Source organism: Delphinus delphis, chromosome 1 (genome assembly GCF_949987515.2).
Source record: "Delphinus delphis chromosome 1, mDelDel1.2, whole genome shotgun sequence".
NCBI lineage: Eukaryota > Metazoa > Chordata > Mammalia > Artiodactyla > Delphinidae > Delphinus > Delphinus delphis.
Window position 1 is genome coordinate 34583147 of NC_082683.1, and position 25376 is coordinate 34608522.

Here is a 25376-nt window from a genome sequence, read left to right on the forward strand (position 1 = left end):
CACAGCTCAGAAGTGGACCTGAATCTGATCAAACCTGTAGCTTTCCAGTTTCAGAAATCTGAGGGATAAAGAAAGAAATTAAATGTTACTGCAAGAACGCAACTGGCCAAATCCAGAATGCAGGACATTGTACAAGACAATTTATCAACAGTCAAGGGTGTAAGGAAAACTTTTTTAAATTAATTAATTAATTAATATAATTCATTTTTGGCTGCGTGGGGTCTTTGTTGCTGCACGTGGGCTTTCTCTAGTTGTGGCAAGCGGTGGGTACTCTTTACTGCAGTGCGTGGGCTTCTCATTGTGTGGCTTGTTTTGTTGTGGAGCATGGGCTCTAGGTGCGCGGGCACGTGGGCTCAGTAGTTGTGGTTCGGGGGCTCTAGAGCACAGGCTCAGTAGTTGTGGCACACGGGCTTAGTTGCTCTGCAGCACGTGGGATCTTCCCAGACCAGGGATCGAACCCATGTCCCCTATATTGGCAGACGGATTCTTAACCACTGCGCCACCAGGGAAGTCCCTGGTTATTCTTTTTAAATATAGCAGCTTGTACATGTCAATCCCAAACCCCCTAACTATCCCTTCTCTCTACCCTTCCCCCTAAGTTCATTCTCTAAGTCTGTGAGTCCGTTTCTATTTTGTAAATACATTCATTTGTATAATTTTTTTAAGATTCTGCATATAAGCGATATCATACGATATTTCTCTGTCTAACTTACTTCACTCAGTATGACAATCCATGTTGTCTAGTATGTCCATCCATGTTGCTGCAAATAACATTATTTCGTTCTTTTTTATTGCTGAGTAATATTCCATTGTATATATATACCACATCTTCTTTATCCATTCATCTGCTGATGGACATTTATGTTGCTTCCATGTCATGGCTACTGTAAATAGTGCTGCTATGAACACTGAAGCGCATGTATCTTTTCAAATTATAGTTTTCTCTGGATATATGCCCAGGAGTGGGATTGCTGGATCATATGGCAACTCTATTTTTAGTTTTTTAAGGACCCTCCATACAGCTTTCCATAGTGGCTGCACCATCTTACATTCCCCCAAGGGTGTAGGAGGCTTCCCTGGAAACGGAGCATTTCAATCACCTCAGATAATTACAGGTAGTTTTTTTTTTGATGCAAGAAGAAACTTGACAAGTGATAGTTGCTTAAAGGTTAATGCAGCATGGAATCTAAAACCATACCAGTGAACTTTTCCTTTCTTCCCCTGCCCATCTTTATTGAGATATGACTGACATATAACATTGTGTAAGTTTGAGGTGTACAATCCATTGATTTGATACACTTATAGATTGCAAACTGATGACCATAATAAAGGTAGCTACCACCACCATCACGTCACATAATTACCATTTCTTTTTTGTGCTGAGAACATTTAAGATCTACTCTTTTAGCAACTTTCAAATATATAATACACCAATGAACTCTTTACACTCTGTTCCAGTAAAATGCACCAGATTGTCTTGCATATTGGTGGCTCTTCTACTTATGCATAGTTGTCAAGACATATATTAGTCATTTAGAATTTATTGGTTCACTGTGCAGATATTTCAAATGTTGACACATTTCATTGTATAACATAAAAAACTCGCATTCACTAATGTCACTACCAATCTCATCAGAAAAATCTTCCTTTACTGGGAAACTATCAAGCTCACAGTAGCAGATAAAACTGCTAATTTCCAGCCAAAATATCAAATCACTTTGGCAACAAATACTGTCAGTTGTTTTCCTTCAAGCGACAGGTGCCCTTTGTTCATTTTAGAGAAAACACCTGCCAAATACCCAAGTCTGAATAACAATAGTTTGTCTGTTGGTTATACTTTCAGATAAGAATGAAGTTCATGGAGACTTCCCTGGTGGCACAGTGGATAAGACTCCGCGATGCCAATGCAGGGTTTCAATCCCTGGTCGGGGAACTAGATCCCACATGCATGTTGCAACTAAGAGTTCGCATGCCACAACTAAGGAGCCCGCCTGCTGCAACTAAGACCCGGCGCAACCAAATAAATTAAAAAAAAAAAGAATGTTCATATCAGCACTATTTGTAAAAGCAAAAGCCCGGAAATAGCCCTCACTTTTATCAATGAGGGAATGGACAAATTTTTGGTATATACATACAATGATCTACCTCACAGTGTTGGATTAACGTCCCAGGTTCTATCAATCAATATGGACAGATTTCAGTGTCTTAATTTGTACTCCACCCAAAGCAGGGTGTGAGACAAATTCTTCAGTGCAAGAGTTTATTTAGGAAGTGATCCCAGGAATCAGAAGTAGCAAGTGAGAAGAAAATGATGAAAGGGACTTCCCTGGTGGCACAGTGGTTAAGAATCTGCCTGCCAATGCAGGGGACAGGGGTTCGAGCCCTGGTCTGGGAAGATCCCACATGCCGCAGAGCAACTAAGCCCGTGCACCACAACTACTGAGCCTGCGCTCTAGAGCCCATGAGCCACAACTACTGAGCCCACATGCCACAACTACTGAAGCCCGTGCACCTAGAGCCCGTGCTCTGCAACAAGAGAAGCCACCGCAATGAGAAGCCCACGAACGGCAACAAAGAGTAGCCCCCGCTCACTGCAACTAGATAAAGCCTGCGCACAGCAACGAAGACCCAACACAGTCAAAACTAAATAAAATAATAAATAAATAAATAAATAAATTTATTAAAGAAAAGGAAGACAAACCAATAAGATGTGCGTTATTGAGCTACTGATGACAGTGGGCCACTGTGCTCATTCCCGCTGAGAACTCCCTGAGGAATTGTGTGGAATACAGCTCAGAATTGTCCCTCTGAAGATGTGGGGACTGGACCATTTTCCACTTACTTCCACCCCCCCACCCCCTGCCCCAAGCCCCACTGATCGATCCCCTGGGGCAATAACTTTCCGGAACTCCTGGGTTACACACAGGCTGAACAGCCTTCTCAAGCTTTGTGAAGAGCCCCAGTCAGATAAGCGAAGAGCTGCTGTGGCCTGCGAGGTGGCATGCTAGCAGCTTGCCTTCAAGTCTCAGCTACCCCAAAATTGAGTGGGCTGCGGGGACATGGTGTGAGCTACCATAGGTGTCAGCCAGACTCAGAAACTAATGTTGAGTGAAAAAAGGAAATCACAGGGAATTATGTACAACGTGCTCCATCTTTATAAAGTTCAAAAATACATAAAAGTATATAATGCCTGGTTAAGGAAACACATGGATATTATGCATATAAAATTATGGATATTCTGAAAGCAAGATAGGCGGGAAAGGGTTTATCACATATTGGGGGACAGTCAGCAAGTTTGTTTATCAGAAAGCACATGTCAGGGTGCAGTTGGAGATAAAGGTAGTGAGTTAAAGAAGGTGGCTAATTGGTGGGTGTCTTTGAAACCAATCTTCAGTTTTACTCTGATTTGGAAAGTAAAGAGGAGCAAGCTTTTAAGAAAGGGTGTGATAGGATCACAATGTATCAAAAGCAGTCACTATGCAGTTGGCTTGGACGGGAGAAGGAGCTGAGGCGCAGAAGTCCCTTAGCCCGGCAGCACTGGGAGGCTTCCCTGCTTTTAGGGAGCTTCCTCTTTGCTCTGTTCCTTTATCGGGGCAGACAGGCAGGGTGTGGCTTGTTGGTGTATAGGAACAGCTGGAAGGGAGTCTGTCAGGCAGATGGAGCCCCTGGCTGAGGGCTTCAGGCATTAGAATAAAAGATGAACTTTTCTCGGGCCCACCTTCGGAGTCCTTCCTGATGTTCCTGCCTGATGCCTCATCTCCCTGAACGGGCAGAGGGATGTTCCCAGCTTGGAGACTCCAGCTCAGCCGGTGAGGAACAAAGGGCCCCTAATTCCAAAGTGGTGAGTCCTCCTCCCTCTCCCCTCTCGTCGTTCTTTTTAGTCCTTTGATTTTCTCAGGATCCTCAGGTCTGTTGGAGAAACTATCCCCTTTCTTCATACTCACAAGAACATTTTAGAGGATGAAATGGAGCGACAGGAAATGAGGAGCGCAAAAGGGGACAAGTGACAAGGGGACTGGATGGGTTTTGTCAAAAGACTCCTTTAGATATTATCGTCATCATTAAGTATGACAGCTGTCACTTATTTAGCCCTTACTCTTAGCCAGGTCCTGGCCGTGTGCTTTCAGACAGAACAGCTGTAGATTTGCTGGGTCTTCTTAAGCTGCTTGGAGTTATCAAGGGAACTTCCACTGCATGTTTTTTGTTTTTTTTAGAAAGAAACACTTTTTTTTAAATTAATTAATTTTTGGTTGCATTGAGTCTTCGTTGCTGCGTGCGGGCTTTCTCTGGTTGAGATGAGTTGGGACTTCTCTTAGTGGCAGAGCATGGGCTCTAGGTGCGCGGGCTTCAGTAGTTGTGGCATGTGGACTCAGTAGTTGCGGTGCACGGGCTTAGTTGCTCTGCGGCATGTGGGATCTTCCCGGACCAGGGATTGAAACTGTGTCCCCTGCATTGGCAGGTGGGTTCTTTTTTTTCCTGCTTTTTTAAAAAAAATTTAATTTAATTTATTTATTTATACAGCAGGTTCTTATTAGTTACACATTTTATACATATTAGTGTATACATGTCAATCCCAATCTCCCCTCCACTGCCACTTTCCCCCCTTGGTGTCTATACATTTGTTCTCTACATCTGTGTCTCTATTTCTGCCAGGCAGGTGGATTCTTAACCACTGCGCCACCAGGGAAGTCCTCACTGCATGTTTTTTTCTTCTTTAGAAGTTTTTGAAATTAAACTGTTTCAAATTTAAATGTAAATGACTTCCTGTGGGGAAAAATATTTCCAACATATGTAGTAGAAAAAAAATTTGTTACTATATGAAGAATTTTACAAAACATTAAAGAGACAAATGCGCAAATAGAAAAATGGACAAAGTAGAGACAGGTAATTGACAAAGTCCAAATGACAAAGGAATAATCAAAGAAATACAAATTAAGATGAAACACAATTAATTATTTTTAGAGATATTGTTACTCATTAAAATAATAAAGATGTAAAAAAAAAACCCCAGCTTTGTTACTCATTAAAATGACAAAGGGACTTCACTGGTGGCACAGTGGTTAAGAATCCGCCTGCCAGTGTAGGGGACATGGGTTCAAGCCCTGGTCTGGGAAGATCCCACATGCTGCGGAACAACTAAGCCCGTGCACCACAACTACTGAGCCTGCACTCTAGAGCCTGCGAGCCACAACTACTGAAGCCCCCCTGCCTAGAGCCCACGCTCCGCGACAAGAGAAGCCGGTACAATGAGAAGCCCGTGCACCGTAACGAAGAGTAGCCCCCGCTCACCGCAACTAGAGAAAGCCCGTGTGCAGCAATGAAGACCCAACGCAGCCATAAATAAATAAATAAATAAATAAATAAATAAATAAAATGACAAAGATGTTAAAAAAAAAAACCCAGTGGTGGCAAGGTTGTGGAGAAACAAACAATTTCATACACTTTGGTAAATTGATATGACCTCTCTGGAGGGCGATTTGGCAATGCAAATTAAAAGTCTCACCATTTTAAAGATGGGAAACTCAAGGCCTAAGAGTTTAAGTGACTTCCTTAAAGTTACAAAGTCACACAATTAGGAACCAAGCCAAGTCTAGAACTAAGCCTTATAACTTGGCCCTCAATCCACTATCAATTGTAGTGATAAAGCTTATAATAGCAATGCATTGGGAAAAAACCTGAATATTCTACAATATGGAATTATTTTTAAAATTCTTGCATATTCATGATGGAACACTGAAATCATTAAAAGAATATTTGATGGCATGGGAAAACTACATAATATAGTTCTTGGTGAAAATGTTGGGTATTAAAAAATATATATACAGTATAGTCCTACTTTAAAAAAAGTTATATACATACACAGAAAAAATATCTGAAAAACCATATTGTCTTCAGGTGGAGGAATTACAGGTGATTTCAAACATTTTTGTCCTTTTTTTCTTGTAATTTCCAGATTTTCTATAATAGCTAAGATAAAAAAAAGCAATAAATTTTATTTGATAAAAATTTTAAAACAACTGAAATGCCATAGGGCTATGCTGAAGGTGAATTGGAGCTGGCTGACCGTGGGTGCCTGTCAGGGCAGGGAGTGTCCATCCCAGAGGGCAACGAGAGGGGCTCCAGAGCCCGAGAGAATTTGAAGCCAAAGACTAGGGCAGTTCAGATGGCCAAAAAGCACAGAAAATATGCTCAACATCACTAATTATTAGCGAAATGCCAATCAAAATTACAGTGAAGTATCAGCTCACACCGGTCAGAATGGCCATCATCAAGATATCTACAAACAATAAATGCTGGAGAGGGTGTGGAGAAAAGGGAATCCTCCTGTGCTGTTGGTGGGAATGTAAATTGGTGCAGTATGGAGGTTCCTTAAGAAACTAAAAATAGAACTACCATATGACCCAGCAATCCCACTATTGGGCATATGTCTGGAGAAAACCCTAATTCAAAAAGACACATGCATCCCAATGTTCGTTGCAGCACTATTTCCAATAGCCAAGACATGGAAGCAACCTAAACGTCCATCGACACAGGAATGGATAAAGACGATGTGGTACGTATATACAATGGAATATTACTCAGCCATAAAAAGAACAAAATAATGCCATTTGCAGCAACATGGATGGGCCTAGAGATTATCATACTAAGTAAGTCAGACAGAGAAGACAAATATCATATGATATCACTTACATGTAGAATCTAAGAAGTGATACAAATGAACTTATTTACAAAACAGAAATACAGACAGAGAAAGCAAACTTATGGTCACCAAAGGGGATAGAGAGGGGGTGGGGAGAGATAAATTAGGAGTTTGAGATTAACATATACACACTTCTGTATATAAAATAGATAACTAATAAGGGCCTACTGTATAGCATAGGGAACTCTACTCAATACTTTGTAATGGCCTATATGGGAAAATAATCTAAAAGAGAGTGGATATATGTATGTGTATAACTGATTCATTTTGCTGTACACCTGAAACTAACACAACATTGTAAATCAACTATACTCCAATAAAAATAAAAAAAAAAAGACTAGGAGAGGTAGTGAGAAGAGAGGGCTTTTAGTTCCTTGAAGTAGGATGGATACAAGAAAAAAATCAAACTCTTATATATAGCAATGAAAAAATATATATTTATATATAACAATTTTGGGACCTAGTGTCCTACAGGTGGCTTACAGCAAAGGTGGCATCTAGACCGCTGATGATGGAAAACTCTCACTCACCATCTGTTCACCCTTTTATTTTTTAAGTCTTTTTCTTCTACCCTGTTTCTCCTCTACCATCTTTTAGTTTCCTCTCCTGTTCTTTGGTTTCTTCTCCCTGCCTGGCTTGGAAACTTCCATTGAATACCATGGTTCTCCTTCACTGTTGCTCTGCCCATGGAAGGCACTCTCAGAAATAGAATCTGACTAATCCTCCTCTTAACTCAGTAATTTTGTAATCTGAAGTATCAAGTTTCCAAATTAGGTTATTTCTAGTGGAGAACTGAAAGTTAGACAAACACTCTTGAAATGTTATTTTTCCTTTCCATGAAGCAGAATTATAGCATATTGGAGCTGGAAAGGAATTTAAAGCTTCAACTTGTCAAAATTCTTTAATTAATAAATTTCATTTTTGCTAAATTTAGTTACATGTTGCACATTAGTTCATCAATATATTACACTTTATCAGTAAGTTAGGAAATAGAGATGAGAAAAAATTGCCCATATTTCCAACCACCTTAATTATTAACAACTATTCATATTTTATAGGACTTACTTTTAGTTCCTTTCCTACACACTCTTTATTGTAGTTATAATCATTGTAAATGTATTATTTTGTATTTTGCTTTTAACACATCATTAGCTTTCATTTGAAACATAGGTTTGATGAACCATAATTTACTTAGTCATTGCCTTATCGATGTACCTATAGATGGTCCAGTTTCTCACTATTATACAAATACTACTGACATCATGTAAACTTTTGTATTTCCGATTCTTTCCTTAGAGTAGATTTCCAGACTATTTCTCACTGGATCAAAAGGCAAATACATTTCCTTACTTCTTGTTGTTTCCCAATTTACAATGAACTCAGCAAATGTAAATGAATCTCTCAATTTAAAGATGGAAAATCAGGACCTAAGAGTTTAAGTGACTTGCTCCAAGTTACAAAGTCACACAGATAGTAGAGACCAAGCCAAGACTAAAACCAAGCCATCTGACTCCAGTCCTCAATTCAGTAGGGATGTAAGCCTTTCTTTACCTTTTTGTTTTATTTAGCCTTAGATTTTTGGGAATGTTGCCACTAGCTTACTCTCTGCTCTTCTCGGATGAGATTATGAGGAAGGAAATTCACACCTTTAATAAAAAAGCTAAGACCTCATATCACATTAGTCACACTCTACCCAACAACAGCAAAATACACATGAAACATTTACCAAAATAGACTATATGCTAGCACACAAAGCAAGTCAATACATTTCAAAGGATTCAAGTCATACAAAGTATGTTTTCTGGTCACAGCAGAATTAAATTAGAAATCAATAACAGAGGCCTGTCTTCTTCCTGACTGGTCCTGGCGGTTTCTGTCTGAGAACTGCTGATAGCAATATGTTTTCAGGACATGCCAAAATTGGGCACCTTGCCCCCCAGTTCAAAGCAACATCTATTATGCCAGATGGTCAGTTAAAAGATATCGGCCTATCTGACTACAAAGGAAAATGTGTTGGGTTATTCTTTTACCCTCTTGATTTCACTTTGTGCCCCAGAAAGGTGATAGGGCAGATGGATTTAAGAAACTCAACTGCCAAGTGACGGGTGCTTCTGTGGCTTTTCACTTCTGTTATCTGGCATGGATCAACACACCCAAGAAACAAGGAGGACTGGGACCCACGAACATTGTCTTGATATCAGACCCCCAGCGCAACATTGCTCAGAACTGTGGGTATTAAAGGCCTACAAAGGCATCTCATTTGGGGGCCTTTTTACTATTGATGATAAAGGTATCCTTTGACAGATCACCATAAATGACTTTCCTGTCTGCCACTCTGTGGATGAGACACTGAGACTAGTTCAGGCCTTCCAGTTAACTGACAAACATGGGGAAGTGTGCCCAGGTGGCTGGAAGCCCGGCTGTGATACCATTAAGCCTGATGTCCAGAAGAGCAAAGAATATTTCTCTAAGCAGAAGTGAGCGCTGGGCCATTTTAGGGCCAGGCTGCAGTAGGTGGCCATGAGAACAAAACCTCTTTTGTACTATTGTCATGCTTAAAATACAAGACCTTACACTCAGCCCAGATGTGGTGTGGGGACAGGACAGGCCTTTCCTGCAGGTGTTGGGGAGGCCACCCTTTCTTCCTCTGGGGGGAATGGTCTGAGCTGTATTATGGGGCAGGCCAACTGATGTGTACAGTAGTAGGGTATCACTTTTGATCTTTTGTAGTTTCTATTAAACTTGAACTGAGAAAAAAAAAGAAACCAATAACAGAAAGTAATCTTGAAAATTTTCAAATATTTGGAAGCTAGATAACACATTTCTAAATAATCCATAGGTCAAAGAAGAAATTTAAAGGGAAATTAGAACATATTTTGAATGTAATGAAAACCACTACATATCAAAATTTCCAGATGTCACTAACGTAATACCTATGGAGAAATTTGTGACGAAGCAACTAATGACTATATTAGAAAAGAGGACAAATAAAGTCATCTGTATTGTACTAAATGACAGTATTAGGAAAGAAGACCACAAATCAACAACCTAAGCAACAACGAAAAGAACAAATTAAACCCAAAGTAAGCAGAAGAAAGGAAGTAATAAAGATCTGAGCAAAAACAAATACAATAGGAAACAGAAAAACATTAGAGAAAATCAATGAAACCAAAAGCTGGTTCTTTGAGATCAATAAAATTGATAAACCTCTAGTCAGACTGATCAAGAAAAAAGAGACACGAATTACCATTATCAAGAAGGAGAGAGGTGACATTACTACAGATTCTATATATAGTAAAAGAATAATAAGGAAATATTATGAACATACTTATGCCAGTTAATTAAACAAATTCCTTGAAAGAACTCAAACTACCAAAAATCACTCAAGAAGAAATAGATGACCTGAATTACCCTATACTTATTAAAGAAATTGAATGTGCCTTTACAAACCTTCTCATAAAGAAAACTCCAGGCCCAGGTGCTTTCCTGATGATTTCCATCAAACATTTGAGGAAGAAATAATATTAATGCTGTACAAACTCTTCCAGAAAATTGAAGAGGAGGGAATACTTCTTATTTCATTCTTTGTGACCAGCATTACCCTAATTACCAAAGTTAGAAAAGGATATTACAAAAGAAGTACCCATATCCCTCATGGACATAGAGGCAAAAATTTTTTAAATTAAAAAAATTTATCCGAAGATATATAAAAAGGACACTTCCTCATGACTGACTGGAGTTTACCCCTAGAATGCAAGGTTGGTATAATATTCAAAAAAATCAACCAATGTCATTTACTATATTAACAAACTAAAAATCATACGCAAAAAATAGGCTCTTCGGCCATTTGCAGGACTCAGCTACAACCGTTGTTCCCAGGATAGTGATCCGTATGTACATCGCACCTTCCTCTGGCTCCATGGTGATCAAGAAGAAACAGCAAGATGCGCTTGATTTCTTAGAAGCTAACAAAATGGGATTTGAAGAAAAAGATATTGCAGCCAGTGAAGACAACTAGAAGTGGATGAGAGAAAATGTTCCTGAAAAGTCGACCAGCCAAAGGGTACCCCCTGCCACCTGAGATTTTCAATGAAAGTCAGTACCATGGGGACTAAGATGTCTTCTTTGAAGCCAGAGAAAATAATGCAGTGTTTGCCTTTTTTAGGTTTAACAGCCCCACCTGGTTCAAAGCAAGCAGAAGCGCAGGCGAAGCAGCAGCCATGAACCTTAAACATTTTGCCTTAAGAATCCTGAAAAAGGAGTCTCCAAAATTATCTTGGCTTCAAAAGAAATAGCCTTGATGTTGAAATAATAGATTAGTTGGTGTTTTCACATGCAAACAATCAAAATGAATACATAATTAAAATGTGAACGTTATGATGAGAAGAGTGGGAGATGAACATAAAATTTTAAGTAGATGTCATGGAATAGTATTGTTGTCTGCTGACATTTTATGTACTTCGGTGATTTTGAAAAGCAAACGCCTGTTCCCTTTTTTGGTATTATTATTGCAGCTTAAGTATATCTGTAGCTCTACACTGTGTAATTTCAAAAGGAGGGTGAGAAAGAAAGAATCTGTCTCTTGTTGCCAAATTGCCTCATTAGTTTTAGTGAACAAAAATATGTACCTTTCTGATGTGAAATCGTTGTGATTAAAAAGTAGTTGCAAATGATGTTTATGATATTTCAGACATTATAATTTCCTATAGTAATTATAACATTCCTATTCTTTTGAAGTTGAAACTTCTATGTACTGAACCACAGGTTTTCTAAGCTTCTAAATGTAGCCTTTCATTGCATATTTCAGTGGTCAGAACAGATGACCTCACATACACACACACACACACACACACACACACACAAAGTTGTATTCAGTTGACAAGTTTCTGGATTAACTACACAGCTATGATGCAATCACGTTACTAATTTGCTTGCCCAGTGAAATATGCTTATAAATGTTATGGAAGTGGGATGGCAGATAAGTTTAAAATGGCACCCTTTTGCAAAGAGCTCAGACTTTTAATGAACTATTTTAAAATGGGTTGGAACTGGGAATTCCCTGGCAGTCCAGCGGTTAGGACTCCACGCTTCCACTCCAGGGGCACAGGTTCAATCCCTGGTCAGGGAACTAAGATCTCGTGAGCCGTGTGGCATGGCCAAAAAAGAAATAGGTTGGAACTCATTTTTCCCCTTTTAAAACAACTTGTGATCACGAATGCCATTATCTCTCAGATATTTGACCTTTTTGTTTCAGCTTAGGCATATATTGTATGAGTACGTTAATCTAAGCAGAGAGAATCTTTTCTATGCCTCTATTCTAGCAAATAGCAGATAAAAGGATAATAATAATCCTTTTATATTTAATAATAATATAATTTCATTATAATGTAATATTATTAAATATTATTTTATTTAATAATAATCAGATAAAAGGATCCATTTGAAAACTGTTAATTTTGAAAACTTCTAAGAAGCCAAAACATTATGGCCTAAATCACCCAGAAGACATATATATTGTATTTTAGTTCCACGTTAACTTTTTATCGATACTTTAGTTCCACAGTACTAAAAGCAAACACCTTTTACTTTAAAGTACTTTATCATATCATTTGATGTTTGCAAGTCTGTGCTCTTTGACAAAATCAACATATAATGAAGACATGGCTTTGTTTACTGAGATTCAAACTTGATGCAATCTTTAAAATAAACTCAGTACTTTCAGAAACATAAAAAAAAATATGTATAAAATAAATAAGCTACAAGTATATATAGTACAACAAGGCAATATAGCCAATATTTTAGAATAACTATAAATGGAATATACCTTTAAAATTTTTGAATCACTATGTTGTACAACTGAAACTTATATAATATTGTACGTCGACTATACTTCAATAAAAAAAGGGGAAAATTGTGTGATCATCTCAATACATACAGACATATCAGTTGACAAAGTTAACATCCATTCTTGATAAAAACTCTCAGAAAACTAGAAATAGAAGGGAATTTCCTAACTTGATAAAAGGCATCTATGAAAACCTTATGGCTATCATTATACCTAATGGTGAAAAAGGAATGTTTTCCCTAGGATCAGGAGCAAGGCAAGGAGCCAAGGCAACAAGGCAAAAGATAAGGAAATAAAAGACATTCAGATTAAAAAGGAAGAAGTAAGACTGTCTTTACTCATAGGTGATGTGATCTTCTATACAGAAAATCCTATGTAATCTACAGAAATGCTAGCATTAGTGAATGAGTTTAGCAAGGTCAGGGATATAAGACAAAATATACAAAACTCAATTGTATTTTTATATGTTAGTAATGAAAAATCAGAAATTAAAACTAATAACTTAATACTATTTATAATAACATCAAAATAGTAAATACTTATGAATAAAGCTGACAAAAGATGTGTAAGATCTATATGCTGAAAACTATAAAATACTGCTGAAAGAAATTAAAGAAGACCTAAATTAGTAGAGAGATCAACTGTTCCTTGGCCAGAACACTCAATATTGTTAAGATATCAATGGTCCCCAAATTGTGTCATGTACATTGAACTTTAGGAAGTGAAATGATGCTTTATGTTTATTAGGGGAGCTTTCTTCATAAAGGAATTTCATGATAACCACACTGAGAAGGAAGGAAGTGATTTGCGTATTTTGTAACTCATGACACAAGGCTGTGCATTCACTCATTCACTCATCTATTTATCCATGTTTTACATTCTACCTACTTCCAGAAAGGATCCCGTCAGTTTGCTTGCATGATACCCTGATTTGTGCAAGATTGCCTTGTTCTGAGTGTAAAATGAGGACAGTAATACCTATTTTTCGGGGTTGTTGTCAATAGCAAAGATAATATATGTAGAGTACCTACAGATGCAATAAATTGGAGCCATTATGGATACAGAACAATATTAATAACTCAAAAATATATTTATGATTTAGTATTAATTCAATCTTACAGTAACACAATGTTGATTGTTATAATATTGATATATTATAATATAAGTTAACTGAGGACATGATGCAAGAAGGCCATCCTGGCCAACCAGATCAGAAGAATAGATCTGGAGCTCAGTACGGTGACCAGATAGAGGGTTATTACATCCATGTAAGAAAATAGGAAATAAAAAATTTGGCAGCACTTGATTTTCCACTCAAAGCTCTGAGAAGAGATGCTGTAAAGCAACTGTGGCTGTGGCTTCTGATTTTGGACCTCGGGAGGCACTTCCTGCTGTGCTTCTTTGCCTCCTGGACTGTGTGTGCCTTTGCCCAAAGTGGACTCTGTTTCTTCTCCTCTTTCTCCTTCCCTTCCTGGTCATCCTCCTGATTCTTTCAATATATTTGTTTCCTGATAATCACAGTTATACATGTTCAAGGTAGAAAATTTAGGAAATACACAGCGAAAACCATAAAGATCACCTTCATTCCCCTCTCCCACCCTCAGAAATAACCACTGCTTAATATCTACATTTTTGCCTTTTTTCTAAGTATATTCTGCCTAAATTGTATCATCCTATGCTTCGTTTTAAAAATTTATTGTTTGGGATATAGTGAAAATTTCCCAGTGCTATTAAAGATTGTTCTATCATGTGATTATGAAATACTGCATAGTATTTCATTGCAAGAATGTACCATAAATAATCATTCCCATTTTAGTGGACTTTTAGGTTGTTTTCAAGTTTTTTCTTTTCGTAAATAACTTTGTGATGAGCATCCGCACCATCAAATCCTCATGCACATCTTTATTTATTTCTGTAGTAATCTTTTCTGGAGGTGAAATTACTGGATTAAAACTTTTGCCTAGGGCCTCCCTGGTGGCTCAGTGGCTGAGAGTCCGCCTGCTGATGCAGGGCACACGGGTTCATGCCCCTGTCTGGGAAGATCCCACATGCCGTGGAGCGGCTAAAAAACTTTTGTCTACATGTAAACCTTTTGATACTTATTGCTAAATTTTCCTTGTGAAAGTAGTTTAGCAATGGACAAGGGAGTCAGTTTGCCCACATGTGTGCTGACTCTGGGTATTTTTCCCCCTGATATTTGATAATTTGAAGGAAGACAAAGCATATCTAACTGTGGTCTTAATTTGCATTTCTCTTATGACTGGAGAGTGAAAGTCCTGTATCTGGTGTCATCCTTTCTAGCTCTCCTCCCGAAGCTACCTCACCTGCCCTCATTACTCAGAGTGACAATTGGATGGAAGGACTTCATTTGCTTTTTTAAAAAAATAGAAATATATATTACATTTATTTGTATTTTAACAACCCACATTGTCAGTTTTTAATTATTCCTCACTTATTTCCAACTTTTTTTTTTTTTAATTTTTGGCTATGTTGGGTCTTCGTTGCTACGTGCGGGCTTTCTATAGTGGTGGCGAGTAGGGCTGGGGAGGGCTACTCTTCCTGGGGCGCACGGGCTTCTCATTGCGGTGGCTTCTCTTGTCGCAGAGCACAGGCTCTAGGTGCGCGGGTTTCAGTAATTGTGGCGTGTGGGCTCAGTAGCTGTGGCTCGCAGGCTCTAGAGTACAGGCTCAGTAGTTGTGGTGCATGGGCTTAGTTGCTCCGCGGCATGTGGGATCTTCCCACGGCTCGAACTTGTGTCCCCTGCATTGGCAGGTGGATTCTTAACCACTGCACCACCAGGGAAGCCCTGCTTTTTTATTCTTAGTATCTGGTGCAGACCATTGCACCACATGTTTTCTATGAATGCTCACTATAGCCCTATCTACGAGGTGGGTACTATTATTAACTCCACTTCATGTGTGAATGAGAGGAGACTTGGAGTAAACTAGTCTGTCCAAGGTCACACCAGGGAGGTGATGGCAGAACCAGGGCTTGAACCCAGGCTGACTCTAGAGCCCACCCTCTTAATCACTTAATGAACTATCTGAATCTAGGAAGATGGGGCCCTGGGGGTCTCCTTTTATTAAATTTCAGGCAGCCCTTGTTCAGCTTGCAGCTCCACATCACTCTGGGCGTGGCTACCCAGGTTGTGTTTCAAAAATACCTTCTCATTGAGGGTTTGGGGATTGGGGTAATTCCAGGGCATCCAGGGCCCTGCCTACTTCCACCTTCAACCTTAATTGATAAGGTAGAGAGCCTTTCTCATTTACCTAACTTGTCTTGTTCACTTTCTGAGTAGCTGGTAACCTGCAGGAAAGTGGGTGGGATGGAGGCAAAACAAACAAACAAACAAACAACAACAACAAAACCATCCTAACCGTATTCCTAACCTTACAATGTCCTAGCGTTATGTTGCCATTTGCAACATCATGGGATTGGGGGGGTGTTATATGCATGCATCATGATTTTAAAACAACGAACAAAGAAAACAACCCTAAAGCAGTATGCTGCTCACTGTGAGAAAAACAGAACTGGAAACGTGTTCAAAGCTTGAGTCCATCTTCAGTTTCCCCATCTTGCTTTGACTGCCCCACCTCCTCCAAGCCCCACTTCGCCATCTTCCAAGACCTGCAGAGATCTGGCCTTATGACTTCCATAAAACTCTCCTCTATTTTTTTTTTTTTTTTTTTGTCAGTGCCACATGGCTCGTGGGATCTTAGTTCCCTGACCAGGGATTGAACCCAGCCCCTCTGCAGTGAAAGTGCTAAGTCCTAACCACTGGACTGCCAGGGAATTCCCAAAACCCTCTTCTTTGGAAAGGGTTTGAAGTCTTGGAGAGAATGTAAGAGACAGTTTCTCTCTTCCTCAAATATTTGCATTTGAACTTCAACCCCAGGGGTGGCATGAAAGATTTTTTTCCTGCTCAAGGAATTTCAGACAGTAGCAAGTAGGAGGGGAAAGAGTCGTACAGGAGGGAATCCCTTAGGGTCTCCCTGTGCTTAGTGCACACAGTGACCCACACCTCCCAGGGACGATCGTCCTCTTTTAGTTTAGTAATAATAACAATAGGCATATGTGGCAAGTGCTCTACATGCATCATGTCCTTGAACCCTCACATTTGCCTGTGAAGAAGTTTCCCCTTTATACATTAAGAACTGAAGACCCACAGATGTCTACTTTCCCAGGGACACAGAACTAGTACACGGGTGGAGCTAAGACTTGAACCCAGGTCTTTCTAACTGCAGACCCTGAACTTGTAGGATTAGTGCCTTCATAATGAAATACAGGAACTTCACTGCCCTGGTTTCTTGTTTCTCAATAGTCAAACTTGAAAAGCTGTCAGGGAAGAGCTCCAGGCTACATTGTGGGTCCACGATTGGCTTGCAATAGGCACTTCCCAAGCCTGACCTGGGACACTAAATGCAAAAAGAAGCCAGTCCTCCCGTGTTTACCTGGTTAGCTCTGGGCATAGGTTCTCATTCTTCTAGACTCCTCCCTGTGCCTTCTAAGTCACACCCAGAGTGTCACCCTGCAGTGCTCACTCATGGCATTTATAGACTTAACCATGATGCCAGCCTCTGTGTTGAGCACTTACCTCCTTCAATCTTCACAATGATTCTGCCAGGAGGCACAGTTATTATACCCATTTCAAAGATGGAGAAACTGAGTCCCAGAAACTCAGGCCACATGGAGGTAAGCAGCAGAGCTGGGATTCAATACCTGGCCTGTGACTCCAGAGTGTACCCAATGCAGCCTCCATCACTGCCCTACCTCCTGGGTGGTACCCTTTCTCCCATCAAGCTCGCCAACTCTTTCTGATGCCTCCCTGTGTCTGTCCTCCTAGTTTGGATGAAGATGGCAAGTTCCTCAGGCTCCTCGCTCTCCAGATGCTTCATCACACTCGTCTTCCTCCAGTTGCCTTTGCGTGTGTCAGGTGAGAGTTTCCGTACCCCTTTCCCTGCCTGCGACATCTGACAAAGGGGTTCCAAGAATAAGGAGGCCAGGCTCAAGGCCTTGTTTCTTCTCGGGTGCATGTTCCAGAGGGCAGGCCGGGCTTGGCGAGCCTCAGTCTCTCTCCGGGGGTCACGCAGTGCTGAGCAAGGACTCACATCCAGCTTAGGCTCTTCGCCACTTGTCCTAGAGCCTCTCCTGCTGTTCTTTTCTTCGCTCGTTCTTCCTTCCGTCCCTCTTTCTCTCCTGTCTAGACGTTTGGCTTGCTGCTGTGACACCATAGAAATAGTTTTGCCCCTGCTAATAGGGCTCGGGCAAAGAGTTCGCTGACTGCTGCTCTTTCTCAGAGTGAGGATTTGAAGGGGGAGCAGATGGGTGCTCATGAGAAGACTATAGCGGTTCCTGAGGAAGCACCTCCAGTTCTCCAAAGTCTCGGGCAGGATGAGATTGTGGTTGAGATGCTGAGTTTGAATCAATGTCTTTAGGCGGGACCATTGAAACCAATCCTGAGAGATAAACATCTCACTTTAAAGTCATTCCTGGGTCATCTGGGGTTTGAGTCGCTGAGGGAAGCAGAGAGCCTCACCAACGTGGCTGGAGGTCTCTCTCAAGGTGATGGAGGCAGTTGGGATGTGCCTGAGTCACCTGCCATTCGAGGTGGGGCCCTTGCCACGGAGAAGCTCTCAGAGGGTGGTCACAGGTGGTTTCTGTTTCAGCCCCATCTCCAGGGAGGTTCTCCTCATCAGCAGTGGCTCTTGCTGTGATCCTGCCTGTCCTGGGGATTTTCATCATGGTGGGCATTTACATCATCTGGAAGCAAAGAAGGTCAAAAGGTAACTAAGTGGTAAGGGAGCCCAGGCTGGCAGGAATTGGTACTGCAGCCTCTCTAGGAAAAGGCTGGGAGGAAGCAGACAGAGACTTAACAGTTATCCATAGGTTGTCTGGGAGAAAACTGGTAGAGCTGTGTTCTGGGGACCCACATTGAAGAGAGGATCAAAGAAAGTGCAGAAATCTCCTGGGCAGAGCTGTGAATTAATTAGAAGACTGGCATGATGCCAGTCTTCTAATTAATTAAGAAATCCAGGGCTTCCCTGGTGGCGCAGTGGTTGAGAATCTGCCTGCTAATGCGGGAGACACGGGTTCGAGCCCTGGTCTGGGAAGATCCCACATGCCGCGGAGCAACTAGGCCCGTGAGCCACAACTACTGAGTCTGCGTGTCTGGAGCCTGTGCTCCGCAACAAGAGAGGCTGCGATAGTGAGAGGCCCAGGCACCGCGATGAAGAGTGGCCCCCGCTTGCCACAGCTAGAGAAAGCCCTCGCACAGAAACGAAGACCCAACCCAGCAAAAAAAAAAAAAAAATTAATTAATTAATAAACTCCTACCCCCAACATCTTAAAAAAAAAAAAAAAAAGGAATCCAATCATATCCATTAGATAAAACCCTCATTAATATGGTTGCATTTCATGGCTCGCAGGGTTGCCAAGGACCTTGAAAGTCACATGACTGAACACTCCTTTCCCTGTCTGATGGTTTGAAGACCCTCTAGTCCTTTCTAATGGTCACACACCCACAGCGACAAGGAGCAAAGTCCTGCTCAGGCAGCTTGTGGTCCCTTGGACAGCTCTGCCTGTTAGAAAAGGCCCTTCCTTAAGCCGAGCTTACATCTCTCTCTCTCTCTCTCCCTTCCAGAGAGGCTTCTCTATGAACACGCAATGGAGGTAGGTGAGTGTCCTGGGCTGGGCAGGTATGTTTCTCTGTTTTGTTCATTTTTGTGTCCCCAGGGCCCACTAATCTAAATTCCGGACCTGAAGATCCCAGCATCTGCTGGGTGGTGACGGTGGTGGTGGTGTCAAAACCTGTTGTTCCCAGTTTCCGCTGACTCTACCTTGTAATAGCTTGCCTTCCAGTATGTTTGGTGATTTTGTCTCTGAGCTCATGGCTTGATCTTATCCTGGGGGAGTCGTGTAGGTCTAAGGTAGGGCACCCAACAAATAACTGATAATTCTCTGCTAAGCAGTGCAGACTATACCAGATGCTGGGGACACAACAGTGAGTGAAAGCGGACACGGTCTTTGCCTTCTTGGAACTTCTGTCTAGTCAGGGGGGTATACGTGCATTAAATAATTACACAAATAAATGTGTACAGAAGCCACAAATGGAAGTTCTGAAGGCTGGGAAGACGGTGACTGGGTGGAACCAACCAAACTTCAGGGATGAAAGAGGAGTTTCCAGATGATGTTCCCAGTGATGTTTGATCTGGAAGACGGACAGGCATGGGGGAAGAGGGAATAGGAAATCACCCACAGCAGAACAGCTTGAGAAGGAAACATGGTGCAAAAGTGAGGGGAAAGGTGGCAGAAGGTGCTGCTGCAGAGTTAGGCGGGGATCAGCATGTGCGGCCTTGCAGATCCCATGAAGGGTTTTCGTCTTTCTCTTTGGAGCTGTGGAGAAGCTGCGAATGGGCTATCCTGACCAGAATTGTGCTTCCAGAAAGCTCTCTCTGGCTGCTCTGTTGAGAGGAGACCAGAGGGAGCAAAACAGAATTTGGGGGCAATTTGGGCTGCTCTTTCTGGCATCCAAATGAGAGAGATGAGGGCCTGGATCAGGGAGGTGGAGGTGGAGATAGAGGGGGACGGGTTCAAGAGCCCATAAACCCAATAGGAAGCAGGGACCCTCAAGGTAATGTCACAGAATCTCATTTTCTTTTACTTTCCTTCCTCTAGAAAATCTTCTCTCAGACCATGCAAAAGAAAAAGGTAATTATATATATAGGATAAGGGGTAAGGAACAAATAACATTTTTTCTCCTACATAAATGCTGGTGGTTGTTATACATGCAATATATATGTGGTGTATGTGTATACACACACGCACACACACACACACACACCCCACACATATATTCTCTGTTAATACCATTGGAATTTATTTTTTAATATCAAGGGGTTATAGGGTTGGTAGCAGTGGCCAAAGGGATGCCTGGGGTCAAAATTCATAGGTTCCTTCATTGGCTTTCCCACCAATAACCTAAAAAGAAGATTCATATACTATCTTAACATATATTAAAATGGTATTATAGGAGGATCCATACAATCTTTGCATTGAGAGAGGTGGTGTGATACAGTGGGAGGGGCATAGGCTCTGGAGTCAGCAGCACCTGGCTCAGATCTGCCACTTGCTGGCTGGGTTTACTGCTCTGAGCTTTGGTTTCCTCATCTGTAAAATGGGGATAATAGATCTCTTCACCCGATTATTTTCAGGATTAAAAGAGACAACTTAAAAAAAAACCCACACAACTCCTACTACAGTGCCTGAAACCTTTCCCTTATTGCCATTTTGTCTTCATTAATTGAATGTTTGCTCTGGGCCACTGAGGGTAAAAGACAGACATCCCAGGTACAAAAAGCAGGTGGGGCTCTGCCCTCTGAAAGTCTAGCTGGGAAGACAAGTCACTGGCTCAGAAATGGCTCCACCTGCAGTGATTTCGGCATCTCCTCCCTTCCCCCCCTCACATCTGCTCCAGACTAGTTAAAGCATAGGGGTGCACACCTCAGGGACACAATGACCGTCGTGTCCTAGAAGGGAAGGAACAGTGTGGTGTAGTGGGGAAGGCCTCCAACTAGGAATCAGAGGGACTTGGGTTTGAATCCTGCCTCCTTGGCCACTTACCAGCTGGATAATCTGGATAAATTTCCATGTCCCTCTGAGCCTCAGACCACCAGTCTGTAAAATGGGAATAATAATTATATGCACCTCATATTGTTGAGCAGATTCAGGGCCTACGTCATAAAAACAGGACACACTAAATGGAGGCTGTTGGTAGTGGGAATGGTAAAAATAAACCGTTACCTTGTTAGGGACCATATCATATTCAGCTTCACTGCCCCAATGCCCAACACCTAACATATGCCCAGCCCTTAGCACAGGGCCTGGCAGTGAACTCAAATGTATAATTTCAACTCTGTGGCAGGGCCAGTGCTAAGGGGAAAATGTGGGCAGATGACCCTACCAGAGAGGCTGCAAGTACTCCCCCAAAGCACAGAAGCATATGCACATGTCCCAGACCTTCTGGGGTCTCCAAATTTGTGTTTCTCCACAGTACTTCAGCGGGATGGGGGGAGGTTAGTGTAGAGAATAACAGCCCACATCAGTAAGTCGATGGTAGGCCTTCAGCTAGTTTTACACCATAGATATTATAAACAGTTATAAAAGGGCGGCAAGGCATACACTCATGGACACTCGGTTACAAACATATTGGAAACACTCATATGAACAGCGGAAATGAAACCAGACAGACAAAAGGAAGGGAAGAGGAACCAAAGTCAGGGTAGTCCAGGTCATCTGGAAAGTGGCACCAGCACCGGTGAATTCCCCAGTCTGCCCTTAGCGGGATGTGACTGTATTGGGGGCTGATAGGATTGTCATCATTCTTTCAGCCAGGGGTGGGGTTTGGGGGCTGGGGGGCATAGGGGTGGAGTGATGAGACTTCCTGGGCCCTGGGGATAAAGTGGCAGGATCTGCTCACTCGTGCCTGTTTCTCTGTTTTTTTAGGACGTCTCTATAAAGCCCTCAGTAAGTTCTGCTCCTCTTCCGTGCCACAAACCTCCTTCTGCTGACATCTTTGCTTTATGATGAGACTCTCAGATTCACCTCCTGGGGCAGAAGAGAGGGGCCAAGGGCAAGGATACTTCAAGCATGAGGGTGGGGAATTTCCTGGCTCCCTAAAACCTCTTTTTCCTCAAATATTCTGTGCTCCTCTTTCCTGCACAATTGTTATGTAGTCACTAAATGGGAAATGTTTTAGCAAGAAGAGAGATACCCTCCATAGGCGAAGACATCTAGGAGACACTTCTATCACTCAGGCATGACGTTGCCTTCGGTGGGATCCAAGGTAGATGGATCCTCATTCAGCTGAATATGTGGAACAGTGCTTCTCCACCTGTTCATGTATGAGACCCTCTTCATAACGACAACAACCCCAAATCTTCAGACACGTGATATGTCTATTTGATTTTACATTGAGAAAACACGCATAAGAAAATCTAATGGAAATTAGTAATAGTTTTAAATGAACTTATATTTTATTCTTCTCCCACAACATCTACATACGTTTATGTTGCCATCACTTACATGTGTGAGATGTGTTGTTGATTCAATCTGCAAGTCAGGTTTGGCTCCCATAGGAACTCACTGACCCTCTGCAGTATCTCTGGGGACCCCAGGACCGTGGCTGGGAGCCATTGCTGTTGGAAACACTGTCAGGGGAAAGTTCAGGGTATTGCTAGTGGGGATCTGCTCTGGGAATGCGGTTGGGATGGGACTGGAGCATCACAGGCATGTACAAGCCCTCATTCTGATTTGTCGAATTGTTATTCTTTAGAGAAACTCCGGCATGAACTGAGTAAGTTCCCCTGTTCTTATAACTTCTATACCAACTTCTGTTGATTCTATGTTTCCAGTGAAAGCTCACTCCCCTTGTTTCTTCTTTTGTAGAGTTAAAGAGAGCTGCAGCAAACTCAGGTGAGGTGCACTCTCCCTGTCCCCCCACTCTACCTTCCCCCACTCCAACTGCACCAGGAGGTCTCCATTTCTCCATTACTTTAACAATCCCTTTTTCTGTCTTTTAGGCTGGAGAAGGGCCCGGCTACACTTTGGTAAGTGGCACCAGTTTAATGGATCCACATTTCAGAGCCCATTGCTCTGTTCCTTTGGAGGGCAGACTGTAATTAAAAAAAAAAATTAAGTCAAATCTGTTTATCTGCTTATCAAATTTAAAAAATCTTTGATTCAGAAAGTCTCCCTTCTTTTAGAACGCTGGTAAATAATTGGTTTACTCTTCTTACGGGTTTTCTGTGATTTTTGAGATTTTTCTTAAGTTCATTGGTTACTTGTATTTTATCTTTATGGCTTGTCTGCGCCTGTCCTATTCTGGCTACTTTTCGACTTGTGGGGACTTTTTCTATATTAACTCTTGTCGTATTTTTCACAAAATATTTTTCTGAGTTTTTCATTTGCACGTTAATTTCCTCATTGTATTTTTTTTTTTTTTTTTGGATGCATGAGTGTTTTATTTTTCTGCAGCCTCAGTAGTTGTAGCACACAGGCTCAGTAGTTGTGGCTTGTGGGTTCTAGAGCGCAGGCTCAGTAGTTGTGGCACACGGGCTTAGCTGCTCCGCGGCATGTGGGATCTTCCTGGACCGGGGATCCAACCATGCCCCCTGCATTGGCAGGCGGATTCTTAACCACTGTGCCACCAGGGAAGTCTCTCTATATTACCATGTTAAAATGATAGTTATAAGCAATAATTTTAGCTAAGAAAATGAGCGTCACACACTCACTGTGTGAACAAGGCACTATCTCATGCATTAGCTCATCAGATCTGCACAACAGCTTCTCCAGCATATTATTCAGTGGTGCTATTATTCCTTCTTTACAGATGAAGAAACTAAGGTTTTGAGGTGAATAAGAAGCCCAGGGTCACATAACTAGCTTGTGGCAGAGCTGGGACTCAAAACATGCTATCTAGCTACAGGGTCTAACATCAAAGCCTGTTTATTATCATGCATTAGATTCCTTTGGACCAGCAAAGACAAAGGCAGTATTTCCTAAGGATTAAGGCAGCTTCACAGATGGGTGAGAAACATTTCCTCTTTTACTTAGCAGACCACCAGCAGATCTAGGAGACTGGAAGACAGTTTTCTTTAGTTCCAGGACATGTGAAGGTGAGGGCACCATAAACTAAAATGGGCTGATGACAGTGGTTGCAGACCTAGGGATGATTATTCCCTCCAAAGCTACTCAAAGATCCCTTGAGACCTAGCCGTCTCAAACCTCACATCTCTGTGACTCTCTGCAGTGACTGTGACCCTGGACCCAGACACAGCGCATCCCAAACTCATCCTGTCTGAGGACCGCAGGTGTGTGAAGCTTGGAGACACAAGGCAGCCTGTGCCCAACAACCCTCAGCGATTTGACTTCGTCGTCAGTGTCCTGGGCTCTGAGTACTTCATAGCTGGCTGTCACTACTGGGAGGTGTCTGTGGCAGACAAGAGCAAATGGGCCCTGGGGGTGTGTAGTGAGTCGGTGAGCAGGAAGGGGAAGGTCACCGCCTCGCCCGCCAATGGACACTGGCTCCTGCGACAGAATCGCAAGAATGAGTACGAGGCCCTAACATCCCCGCAGACCTCCTTCCGCCTGAAAGAGTCCCCGCGTTGTGTGGGGATTTTTCTGGACTATGAAGCAGGAGTCATTTCCTTCTACAACGTGACCAACCAGTCCCACATCTTTACTTTCACCCACAGTTTCTCTGGCCCCCTTCGCCCTTTCTTTGAACCTTGCCTTCATGATGGAGGGAAAAACATGGCACCTCTAATCATCTGTTCTAAACTCCAAAAACCGGAAGAATCAACTGTCCCCAAGCCAGAAGAAAAAGGTCTTGCTAATGGAGACGTGGCCCTGCAGGTGGACCCTCTTCTGCTCCCCGCTCAGGCACAAGAGCTCCTCCCACTCACAGATATGATCCTGTCCTGGCCCTCTGACATTGGCCCAGCCCTGCAGGGGCTCAAGGTTCCTTCTTTTTAGGGATGAGCCTCATCACCTGCTCCCCAGATGCTCCAGCCCAGTGCCCTGGATTTCAATCTCTTGGCCTAACCACCTGATTCTGGACCATCTCTCCTCCTTTCCTCCAGGCCCCTTTGTGGTTTCTCTTGTACCAACTTTCTCCCAGGGCTCAGTTCTAAACCGTGTCTTCCTTCTGGGGACTTGAAGTTTACATTGCCCTGGAAGAATTCTTGAAAACCAAATGATGGGAATTCCCTGGCGGTCCGGTGGTTAGGACTCCGTGCTTTCACTGCTGAGGGCCCAGGTTCAATCCCTGGTTGG

At 42.1% G+C, this 25376-nt stretch overlaps 1 protein-coding gene and 1 pseudogene across 1 annotated transcript; both read left to right on the forward strand.

The window, feature by feature from the left end:
- The first annotated feature begins 8598 nt into the window (after nucleotides 1-8598).
- Nucleotides 8599-9255, forward strand: LOC132420157 (peroxiredoxin-1 pseudogene; annotated as a pseudogene).
- Nucleotides 9256-17393: 8138 nt separating this feature from the next.
- Nucleotides 17394-25076, forward strand: ERMAP (erythroblast membrane associated protein (Scianna blood group)). Its single transcript, XM_060004330.1, has 9 exons — nucleotides 17394-17478; nucleotides 18212-18328; nucleotides 19186-19218; nucleotides 20220-20252; nucleotides 22047-22067; nucleotides 22876-22896; nucleotides 22989-23015; nucleotides 23123-23149; nucleotides 24352-25076. The coding sequence occupies exons 1-9, from the start codon at nucleotides 17394-17396 to the stop codon at nucleotides 25074-25076; spliced, it is 1089 nt and encodes a 362-aa protein (XP_059860313.1).
- The last annotated feature ends 300 nt before the right edge of the window (nucleotides 25077-25376 follow it).

Bases quoted from the DNA above. Each gene is read 5' to 3' on its own strand.
- ERMAP (XM_060004330.1), top strand. From the start codon at position 17,394: ATGAAGATGGCAAGTTCCTCAGGCTCCTCGCTCTCCAGATGCTTCATC. The intron at 22,897-22,988 runs GTAAGTTCCCCT...CTTCTTTTGTAG, and splicing joins GAAACTCCGGCATGAACTGA to AGTTAAAGAGAGCTGCAGCA. The intron at 23,016-23,122 runs GTGAGGTGCACT...TCTGTCTTTTAG, and splicing joins GAGAGCTGCAGCAAACTCAG to GCTGGAGAAGGGCCCGGCTA.